At 47.2% G+C, this 11,651-nt stretch overlaps 1 protein-coding gene across 1 annotated transcript; it reads left to right on the top strand.

Annotated features, from left to right (window-relative positions):
- Positions 1-3,758: 3,758 nt before the first annotated feature.
- Positions 3,759-9,367, top strand: LOC123134376 (oligopeptide transporter 4-like). The gene is made up of 6 exons (XM_044553640.1): positions 3,759-4,280; positions 4,393-4,490; positions 7,444-8,022; positions 8,119-8,371; positions 8,459-8,641; positions 8,744-9,367. The coding sequence occupies exons 1-6, from the start codon at positions 3,759-3,761 to the stop codon at positions 9,365-9,367; spliced, it is 2,259 nt and encodes a 752-aa protein (XP_044409575.1).
- The last annotated feature ends 2,284 nt before the right edge of the window (positions 9,368-11,651 follow it).

Raw genomic sequence — 11,651 nt, 5'->3', positions numbered from 1 at the left:
CAACAACAACCCGTATTGCAGTTGCTTGCGGGACAGCAACAACTAATCCACGGCAAACAATGGATGTCGATATTTTGATTACCTCAGAAGGGCAAGACGGAGCTGAGTGCACGTCCATCCACTTTCCAAATTTTTGAGGCCCCCAAACACGATGTAGTCTATAGCATGCTTGGCCATCAGCTATGAAAAACAAAAAGAAATTGTAAGCATGCCTTATAAACCACGGACGGTTGCCTCATGTCAAATTTGTAAGCATGCCGTGTGAAGAGATAAACAAAAACTAACCTGTAGTTTTCCATATGTGGTATCAGTTGCCCTGTCTACGGCAAGCACTGCCTTGACAGCGTTGATGGTCCACGCAGAAACAGCAAACTTGTGCATAGGCGGCGGGCCTCCTACCCCAGAGAAATCCACGGTGGACAGATCAAGACAGTCGACATACATGAGCTGATTTAAAACAGTTTTACAAAGAAAGAAATGTTAGTTGCCATCATGGGTACTGTAGTTGTTGGGAAAAAGAGCAGGATAATGCATGGTCCAAATGATAGTATGTATGTGCTAGTTGCCATCATAGTGTGCTGGCAGTTGCCATCATACTGTGATAGCAGTTGCCATGCTAATAATATGATGGCAGTTGCCACATTGTCAGTATGACAGTTGCCATATTGTCAATATGGCAGTTGCCACATTGTCATTATGGCAGTTGCCATCTTGTTATGATCGGGTTGCCATGCATGAATAAAACTGTGTTATAAACAAGAGTTCACACAGAGATCTGGTAAAGTAAATACCATTAAATGCAGTCGACAACCCTTCTGGTACATCTTGTTTTTGAAAGCATCGTGGAGAAAGTCGGCAATAAACTTACACCAGTTCATGTTCTTCACATTTTTCAGATTCGCCTGCACCACACAAAATTTCAGGGCAAAAAGTTTGCCTCATCAGAAATCAAACGAAAAATAACAACGAAAACACTTGCAGTCATTAGCTTAACACATGACATCGGAGCCATAAGATTGAAGGAAAATAAAGTAGAAAGGATGGATCATTCACCAGGATGGGGAAACATTTGTTGCTTGGGCGAAGGGAAGTGGTCGGCGCGAAAATAGCTGAGATGGGGTATATGAGTAACTTCATCTTGAAAACATCTCCGTGCGTCGTCATGGCCCGCAGCGAATCTGCCAGTACAGACGTGTTCGGCATGGACTCCAATCCAGGAAACAAACGGGCGAACATAGCTTCCTTGATCTCATTATTGACCTCGTACGGGATTTTGATATGTCCACGAGGCACACCCAAAGTGCAGAACACGGATTCCTCGTTCAACGGAAGTCTTCCGCGTCCAGGAATCACGAATTCCCTGGAGGCAGGCTTGTAGATCTCACCAAGCCAGTTGCATACAGGGTTGACAAGGTTCGTGCACCGGACAGCAATCATAGACTGCATGCCCATCTCAGCAGCAGCCCCCTTCTGATCATCGCTGAATTTGTCAGTCAACGCAGTCAGTCGTTCTTGGGAGGCTCTGTTGCGAATTCGTTTCTTTTTCTGCAAAAAACAGACACAAAAGTGATCAGCTGTTGCCATGTTTTGCAATGTCATGAGAATTTAGTTCATGACAGACGACTACAAAAGATATAGGTGCCAACCAATAACAAAAATCGGGAGGAGATGGGGCGGGTGTGTGGACAGTTACCTCGTCGTCCTCTTTTCTCCGTCCAGTTACCCGGTTACGCTGTGGTGGATCCATGAAATCGTCGTCATCATTTTGATGATCGCCACGAGCCATTCTGCTGATGTAGGAACATACCAAATTGTTAAGGGGGGAAATGTAAATGCAAGAGGTAAGCATTTGCCACCTAACAGAAAATGTCAACTAGTGAATGCAAAAATATAGCATGAACACGCACGCGGCCCCCCCTCCCCCATATGATTGTCGAGAACATAAACGTGACAAGTAAGCATGTTGGTTAATACACTTGAAAACAAAATGTTGAAGTTGCCATGTTAGCCCACTGTAGTACAAAAAAAGCAATGAAACCACATCTGAATCGATAACCTGAAAAAACAGGCAGAGTGTGTTCACATATCACAAAAGCCAGTGTGGCAAAACGAAAAAATTGCGTCCGTAGTACAATGAAAATGCCACATTATACTGACTGTAACATGGCAACAGACATGATGTGGCAACAGATATGATATGGCATCTGGCACAATAGGTGCGCAAATGTGGTTGCCATATTATGCAGCCAGTTTGCCACACTGTCATATCTGCATTGTGGCAACAGACATTGTATTCACATTCTATTTGCCACATGATTATACAATCCAAGTGGCAAACACGCAAAGTCGATGTGCACATTAGTTGCCGTCCAGTGCAGCTGGATGCCGAAACTGCATTGACTACCGATTGTGGCAACTATCAAAGTGTGGAAAGTATAACAAATAATTCAGAAAAAAAATAGATCTCACAATGAAAAAGCATGTTTGTGGTTACTATCATATAAATTCAGCAAAATTCAGTTTGCCACATGGAAGAACGTGGGTGTGGCAACTATCATAGTCATTCAATAGAATTAGTTGCCATATGTGAAAGCTTGAAGTGGCAACTATGACAGACATTTTCAGTATTTTGTTGCCGCAAAGGAAAACACGTTTGTGGCAACTATCACATTTGTTCAGTGAGTTTAGTTGCCACACAAAATTCACCTCGTTCTGCCAAGTTCAGCCATTCTGCCAAGTTCGCCTCGTTCTACAGTTTCAAAACCAAACCTAACTAGATCTAGGTTTCAATGGCAACTACTTCGACTTCAAAATCACCCTCAAAATTCTCGCATGAACTGACTGTAAACACAAAATCGAACCAATGCGCATCAAAACAAACCGGGGGGCACCTCCCAAATCCATGCGCAAGACTAGTGCGTGCCTCGGAACAGGCATAACGGCACCGACGATGTCGCAGCCGCGGCGGCGACGAAACTGCCCAGTGCCACAAAAAAACGGCTACCAGACAACTTCGGACGCACCGCCGAATCGCCAGAATCTCTATGAATCGATCTAGGGATCGAACAGGGAGGGAAAGGGGAAAAATGCAGGAAGTGGTTGCAAGAGATGAAGCGAGCATTACCTTCAACCCGCACGGCTTCCGGCGAAGCCGCTCCGCTCCGGCGAGCACCACCGACAGCCGCGAACACCGTCGATTGTTCCGCCTCCGCCGTCGCCTTCTCCTCTCGCCTTCTCTTCCAGTGGTTTCAAGTGCGAGTGGGTTGTGCCAATAAATGCGTCGCAGGTGAGTAAAATGGAACCGTGAGGGAGAGGGTGGAGGGGTGTGCGACGTGTTTGACGTCAACCGTGGTCGGAGCGTGGCGTGCGGGCGCATGGCAGTTCCACCGCACGCCTCTGAGTGGCAACCGCTGACCACGGGATGGCAACCACCGTGCGGGTGAACTGACTTGCACACCGCACACGAGACTCGTCCTACGTGGCACCGAAAACCGGCCTGTTTGCTACAAGATTCGTGCATACCGAAGCCAACGAAGATGGAGGCGTGTGGTCGGAATGTTGAACGCCCACACGTGTGGGCGTTAACATTTCCCTATTTAATCCGAGTCTTTTGTTAGGAGAAGCCTGACAACACTAATGTGGTAAGCAAACGTTACGCCCAAAGAACGTGGACATAATAGTAGCTGCTCGCCCTGAAACCCCAGCACCCTATAAATGGCCGGGCCATCAGACCCCTGCTCCGGTATACGTACATAGCAATGGGCGAGACAGCAGCGGACGAGCGCGGCCTCGCCGCCGCCCCCGGCAAACTGGAGGAGTCGTCGGAGGAGGAGAATTCCCCGATCGAGCAGGTGCGGCTAACGGTCCCCACTGTTGACGACCCGACGCTGCCAGTGTGGACGTTCCGGATGTGGAGCATCGGGCTCTTCTCCTGCTCGCTCCTGAGCTTCCTCAACCAGTTCTTCTCCTACCGGACGGAGCCGCTCGTCATCACCTCGCTCACGGTGCAAGTGGCGTCGCTGCCCATGGGCCACTTCCTGGCGCGCGTGCTGCCGCGCCGCAAGTTCCGGGCGCCGGGGCTGCTCGGCGGCGGGGAGTGGAGCCTCAACCCGGGGCCCTTCAACATGAAGGAGCACGTGCTCATCTCCATCTTCGCCAATGCCGGCTACGCCTTCGGCGGTGGCAACGCCTACGCCGTCATGATCGTCGACATCATCCGCGCCTTCTACGGCCGCTCCATCTCCTACATCGCTGCCTGGCTCCTCATCATCACCACCCAGGTACGTAGTTCATACTATATGCGTTGGTGTTCTTTCTGATGGCCACCGAGCACAGTTTTCATGCTACTCTTTCTTACTTGTGCTCTGTGGCACCGAAATCAAATGGATCTAGGTGCTTGGGTACGGTTGGGCCGGGCTGATGCGCAAGTACGTGGTGGAGCCGGCGCACATGTGGTGGCCGAGCACGCTCGTCCAGGTTTCGCTCTTCCGGTGAGCACCTCTGACGATCACCATACCCACTACTCGAGTTCGTTTGGTCGCCTTCTTGCGTTATTACATTCTTTTTACTCTATATATATACAGAGCGCACATCGTTGATGGCTTGAGTTGGTTGGATTTTTGTTGGTTTTACCACTAGATTTTGCATTTTGGAGACGGGCGAACCAAGCACTTCCCCATTAAAGCCTCCTTTGGTTTGTTTGGAGGAATTTTGTAGGAATTTTAGAGGATAAAAACTTTGTAGGAAAATTTCTTTAGAGCCCTTTGATTTGTAGGAGTGGATACATATTTCTATGTAGGATAGAAATCAATCTTTTATTTTTCAAAGAGAAAAAATATTAGCCTAGACTCAATGAAAAAATTCATATCCTATAAATTAATTGAATTTTTTTTCTCTATAGAAATTGAGATGCATGGCATCTCATCTTCTATAATTTTCCTATTCCTATAGTATTCCTGTCCTATGAAGCAAAGAAGGCCTAAATTTATACGAGTATCCGTTGCTCAACAGTCCGTTGTGGTTCGTCCTCGACTCGGTAGAGAAACCGCGCATAGCTACAAATAGTAGTACATCTACTACAACTGGCATTTTCACCAGTTTGTCGATGAAGTCGATGGAGAAAGGTACTGCCCCTAGGTAAAGTGACAAGAACCACTAACAGAACCAAAAGCTGGGCCGAGCTAATAATTTTAGTGTCAAGTATGTTAACCATCTTTCCCGAGAACAGGCCACTGTTTTTTATACTAGAATCAAGTTGTGCACATAGTATTATCAGTAGCCGTCGCTTTGCCCCAAGGTGTTAAAATTGGCTCCAGGCGGCGGGCCGTCATTAATTAAGGACGTCGATAACTGTCACACGTGTGGTAGGAAAAAAAACACACCACACGTCTCTAATGCAAATAGATTGCCACGTCATCGCATGCATGCATGCGAGAATCTTTTCGGATTTTCAGTTTTTAAAATGTTTTATCTCTTAAATGAAAAATCCGATTGAAGATCCGTTTTCACCATTAAATCCCTCGCGACGAGATCTTCAAAACTAGATCTCATATCGATATATTTCGGTGAATTTTTTTTTGTTAAAAGTTGCCATGTCTATTGCACATGAATTGCCATGATATTTACACTGAAGTTGTCATGATATGTTCCAACTATTTTATTTTACATTTAAAAGTAAATTTTAACATATTATAGAACGGAGAATTAAGAAACTAGACTTGCCATGCACCATAAACTAAAATTGCCATGATACATGCACTTAAAATTGCCATGGTTCAATAAAAAAATTAATTTCATGATCAAAGTACTGGAATTGTCATCATCAAAAAACTAAAATTGCCACGATCTACAAACTAAAATTGCCACATGGCAACTTTAGTTTAAGCGCTATGGCAACTATAGTGTAAACATCATGGCAACTTCTGTGCAAAAAAAAATTCGTCGAAACATATCAACATGGGGTCTAGTTTTGAAGATCTCGTCGAGACGGATTTAATGGTGAAAACGGATTTTTAGTTCGCTTTTTTATTTAGGAGATAAAACATTTTTAAGCCGAAACCAAAAAGATTTCTACTGATGTCATCTATTCATACGTGGCAAAATGAGTGGTGATGGAGACGTGTGGGCGATCTGCAAACGCCCACACGTGTGGGCGTTAGTTTTTTCCTTAATTAAAGATACAAAGGACGATGATGGAAAATAGCGGCAGAATCTGTGAAGCATAAGTATTGGATTTAGCTACACACCGACATAGAGGGAATAGGCTTTCACCCGGCTTTGCATATAAAGCACCACACCAAAATACAATCCGCTGGCACAACAATAGTTACATTCTCTTGAAATAGACTTTTGCCCCGCTATATTAATATGATAATCATCCGATACAACAGTGAGTTCACTGGGGCAAACAACACAATCATGCCTAAAATAGAAAACAGGAGAAAAAATGCCAGCAGCACCGAATCAATGAAAGGTACAGTATCCCGCAACCCTGCGCCCACCAGAGAATTTCACCACGCTCTTATGCCATCGAATTACCATGTACCAAGCAACACCTTCAAGAATAACTGCAACGACGACGACGCTGCTGCCCGGACAAGTCCTAGGATTTTTTTCCGGTACACGGAAGGGAGTGGGGGAGAGGTACACCCGACGCCCTTCAAGAAGGGTGGCGCCCACAGATGTCACCACGTTGGTGCCGACCAGATCTGACAGCGATTTCTCCCATCCCCTCACACCCACAACCCAGGACCAACCGTCGGCTCCACCATGCCTACAGCCCACCAACATTCGCCAGCATAGTCACAAGGACACCACCATTGTCTCACCACGACAAACGCTGCAAGGCCGACCGGACCAAAACGAAGCCACCATATACAGGGACCGGCAATACCGTAGCCACGTGCGAGGGGACAACATCCACCGGCTTAGGCGGTAGCAGACCGGACGCAGCAGCAAGAGCACACCAGGCCAACTGTCCGACTGGGCCCAAAACCGGGCCGCTATGCTCCCGCCGCCGCGCTGCAGCGGACGCAGCACGGTAGCCACCGCCCCCATCGCCTGTAGCACGCCAGACCAGCCAGAAGTGACCCGCCGGAGTCCACGGCCCGCCCTGACCCAGATGGGGCCCAAAGGGCCCATATCTAGGCTTGCAGGAGCCAACGGTTCACAATAATGAAACCACCACACATGTTTTTAATTGATCCACTCCAGGTTACTAAACACCAAGCCATTATTAAACCACCACACATAATGATTTTTAGTAAGCAACTAGATTGAGGATGTTGCAAGTGATAGTCATCTAATATATTCCCTCCGTTCTAAAATAGATGGCCCAATTTTGGACTAACTTATTTTGAAATCGGAGGGAGTAATTATCATGAAATCATGCCTCAACATGTAGCGCGACACTAACAAGTAACAACACCTGCATTGTTGTACCAGGGCACTGCACGAGAAGGAAGAGTTCGCCAAGGGCTCGCGCCAAATCTCACGCTTCAAGTTCTTCCTGGTGGTGCTCATCTGCAGCTTCTCGTATTACGCCCTGCCAGGCTTCATCTTCCAGAGCCTGACGTCCATCGCATGGGTGTGCTGGGCGTTCCCCAAGTCGGTGACCGCGCAGCAGCTCGGCTCCGGCCTCAAAGGCCTGGGCCTCGGAGCCTTCACCCTCGACTGGGAGACCGTCGCCTCCTACCTCGGCAGCCCGCTCATCACGCCCTTCTTCGCCATCGCCAACATCTTCGTCGGCTACGTCTTCTTCGTCTGGGTGCTGGTGCCCACGGCGTACTGGGGGACCAACCTGTACCACGCCAAGACGTTCCCCCTCTTCTCCACGCAGCTCTTCATGTCCAACGGGACGGACTACGACATCAACGCCATTGTGAACAAGCAGTTCGAGCTCGACTATGACGCTTACAATGAGCTCGGCAGGGTCAACATCAGTACCTTCTTTGCGCTCTCTTACGGGCTCAGCTTCGCCACCATCGCCGCCACCATCTCGCACGTCGGCCTCTTCTACGGGAAGTAAGGGCTCTCCTCTCGGTGCGTACATGGACAAACAGACGCAGCCGTGATCACGTCTGGTATCTCAACTGAAATGGGACATGGACCAATGTGCAGGGAGATCTACCAGCGGTTCAGAGTTTCGCGGCGTGAGGATCCTGACATCCACACGAAGCTGATGAGGACGTACGAGGACATACCGGCATGGTGGTTCTACTCGCTGACGGTACTGTCGATGGCAGTGGCCCTCATCCTCTGCACCGTCCTCATCGACCAGGTTCAGCTCCCATGGTGGGGCCTCGTCTTCGCCTGTGGCATGTCCTTCGTCTTCACCCTCCCCATAAGCATTATCACGGCCACCACGAACCAGGCAAGTTAATTTAAGAATCTGCAGTGTAACCTCCTGCAATTTTGCAAGAAAACTGACGAAAGGCATTTATAAATTGACGGACGGCAGGCGCCTGGTCTGAATGTCATCTCGGAGTACGCCATGGGGCTGATAAGGCCCGGCTATCCCATCGCCAATGTTTGCTTCAAGGTGTATGGTTACATGAGCATGTCACAGGCCGTCGCCTTCCTCTCAGACTTCAAGCTTGGCCACTACATGAAGATACCCCCCAGATCAATGTTTGTTGTTCAGGTAAAAGAGCCCCTCAATCTGACCACCTTCCAAAGCAGAGGAGTTCAGTAACATATGTGTAAAGATGAAATTTACTGACCTTCACGCTCTGTTCACGCTCAGTTTGTCGGTACAATTGTGGCCGGCACAATCAACCTCAGCGTGGCATGGTGGCTGCTGGGCTCCGTCGAGAACATCTGCCATATCGAAAAGCTCTCGGCAAATAGCCCATGGACGTGCCCCAACGACCGGGTCTTCTTCGACGCGTCGGTCATCTGGGGCCTTGTTGGTCCACGGCGCATTTTCGGGCCGCTTGGCAACTACGCAGCCATCAACTACTTCTTCCTCATCGGCGCTGCGTCTCCGTTCGTCGTGTACATCTTCCACAGGATATTCCCCGACCAGAAATGGATACTGCTGATCAACCTGCCGGTGCTCATCAACGCGACGGCCAGCATGCCGCCGGCGACGGCCGTGAACTACAACTCTTGGCTGCTCGTCGGGACCATCTTCAACTTCTTTGTGTTCCGCTACCGGAAGAGGTGGTGGCAGAGGTACAACTACATCTTCTCCGCCGCGATGGACGCAGGGGTCGCCTTCATGGCGGTGCTGCTCTACTTCGCGCTCACCATGCAGAACCGGAGCATTGTTTGGTGGGGCACGGCCGGCGAGCACTGCCCTCTGGCCATATGCCCCACCGCTAAAGGGGTCGACCTGGGTCCGGATAGTGTGTGCCCAGTGTTCTAAGCTAAATGCCTCGTCTTCCATGCCTCAAGATTGGTCATGAACTCATGATCCTTTGCAATTGTGTTCGTGTCATACTGTCACACTCCAAGCAATTCTGATTTGTTGGTAAAAGAAAATTTATGGAATCAAATATCGTATCAAAACTATTCAACCGCAAATAGTTCATGCCCGCATCATACAGTAAGATACACATTTTGTGACCGTATGCATCGTTCTGATGTAGAGGCTAGGGAGTCCCTTTTTGAAGAAAAAAAAGTAAGATACACATTTCCCGAAGAACGACCAAACTAAAATAGAACTGGCATTTTTTTTTCATTTTTCACGAAAAGAACTTGACATGATTTGACAAAAAGAAGACAATTTTTATTTTTTTGCGGGTGAAAGAAAAAGACAATTTAAGGCAGACCGATCCATAAAGAGCCTACTTCACGTACGGCATAAAATGTCCGATTTTTGTACGACGCTGAATGCACACCATTGGTTGCATATTTTTTGCATCCTCACGGCGCATCCATGTATCTATATCTATACCTAATAATAAAAGACGATGCATTTCTCCATTTTTTTAGTATGTTCACCCCCACTTTCATCCGTCTACTATACGCGAGGTGGTACCAATAATTCGTTATTCAAGTCACAGTTCAAAAACTAAATGAAAAACAGTTCAGCTGGACCTCGCCCGTGGTGTGCGGCAGCCCAACAAAGCCGGCCCAGTAGTACAATTACATAAAAGGAGGCAAAAATATTTGCCAGAGCAGATACCCAAACTCGCAACATACGAGGCTATTTCTTCCGCTGTGACCAACCGAACTAAATACCAATTGTGCTCAATTTGAAGGCCCGCAGAACTTATATGTGCGTCAAACTTGCATACACCAGCCCGTTGGTGTAAAAAGAAGAGAGGGCCCGTATATATTTAGTCTCACCTCATCCGCTTTCACACAATTTGACCAATTTATATACATATGTGAGTTGAACTCGGTAATTAAGCCAACTTAAGAATCAATAAGAAATGCCTTTGAAGAGGAGAGACCCGGGATTCGTGATTCATATGTGGAATGAAGAGAAGAGGCCAAGAACAAACATTTCTTGAAAACAAGGAAATAATTAACAGGATTGGGAATTAATGGATTCGTTAGACATGCAAATGAAGAAATTAATGAAAAGAGAGCCTGATTAATGCGGCGCTGATGCTAGTACACGATGTGGCTCTGATGATGGTGCGGGATTGACAGAGAAAGTGAGTAATGTGATCTTGAAGGCAGTGGAAACGCATGCCACACGACGCATGCTCGGAAACAAATAATGATCAAAGATCTTCCAGGCCACAACACCCTCCCCTCCCCGCCGCCACGCCTCATCTGAGCTCATCCTCCGCATAAGCTCATGCGATCTTGGGATGTGGGATTTTGGGGACGAAGGACCAACTTTAAGGGAGGGCGGATGAGCAGTCGAGCGGTAAATGAAGAGGGATGCGTGTTTGCGTATAGAGAGAGGTGTATGTATTTTCTGTAGTTTTGATCAGGGGCGGTTATATCTTTTCCATGTCCAGACCAGCTGCTGCTCCCGGAGATGCTCAGGCCCACGAGCATCATGCATGCTGCACAACGAGGGCATGGACCTCAAGTAGAGTACTAAGATACTAATCTTCAGACGACCCATCAACCACCACCCTTATATATCAAGCAGAGTGAACGAGTCCAATGACAGTAACACATCATAATCATTTAACGGTTAGTTGTTTCTCTTCAAAATGTCTCAGTCTGTCATGACAACTGATATTGGCAATTTCCAATTCGGCCTCCTGAGAACGGTTGCTTTTGGTGCATGGACATTGGTGTTATCGACAACATATTTCAGGGATGCTATACTTCATGTTACTTAGACAAATAATGAACTTTCAAAATCAGGTGTTATGTTGATATTCCTTTTCTTATAGAGATATGCTATTTCTTTGGGAATGTAAGTTTTGGAGTTACCATCTTTCAGTTTGCATCCTTTTCAGGGAAACCATCTTATAATGATTGGTCCTTGTCAATGCATAATGTATTTCACCTCTTTTCCTTTCATTCCATTGGGCATATTTGATCAGGTTGTTTCTTCCCGGATGTGTTTACATGTACGTCAATGCCAAAGTGTTTGGAAAAAAATAGAATCTTTCATAATAGTATGAGCAAATTAGGAAAAGTCCACCTCAAATTCTAAATTCTCTTGAAATATGTTCCGCTTCATTTCTCTGAGGAAATATGCTGCCTGTATCACTCTGCTCATAGAAGGTGCATAG

Source organism: Triticum aestivum, chromosome 6B (assembly GCF_018294505.1).
Source record: "Triticum aestivum cultivar Chinese Spring chromosome 6B, IWGSC CS RefSeq v2.1, whole genome shotgun sequence".
Taxonomy (NCBI): domain Eukaryota; kingdom Viridiplantae; phylum Streptophyta; class Magnoliopsida; order Poales; family Poaceae; genus Triticum; species Triticum aestivum.
This window is presented reverse-complemented; position numbering and strand designations above follow the sequence as displayed.

Excerpts from the sequence above, each read along its gene's own strand:
- LOC123134376 (XM_044553640.1), top strand. The coding sequence starts at position 3,759 with ATGGGCGAGACAGCAGCGGACGAGCGCGGCCTCGCCGCCGCCCCCGGC. Across the intron at positions 4,281-4,392 it reads TCCTCATCATCACCACCCAG|GTGCTTGGGTACGGTTGGGC; the intron begins GTACGTAGTTCA and ends AAATGGATCTAG. Across the intron at positions 8,372-8,458 it reads TCACGGCCACCACGAACCAG|GCGCCTGGTCTGAATGTCAT; the intron begins GCAAGTTAATTT and ends GACGGACGGCAG.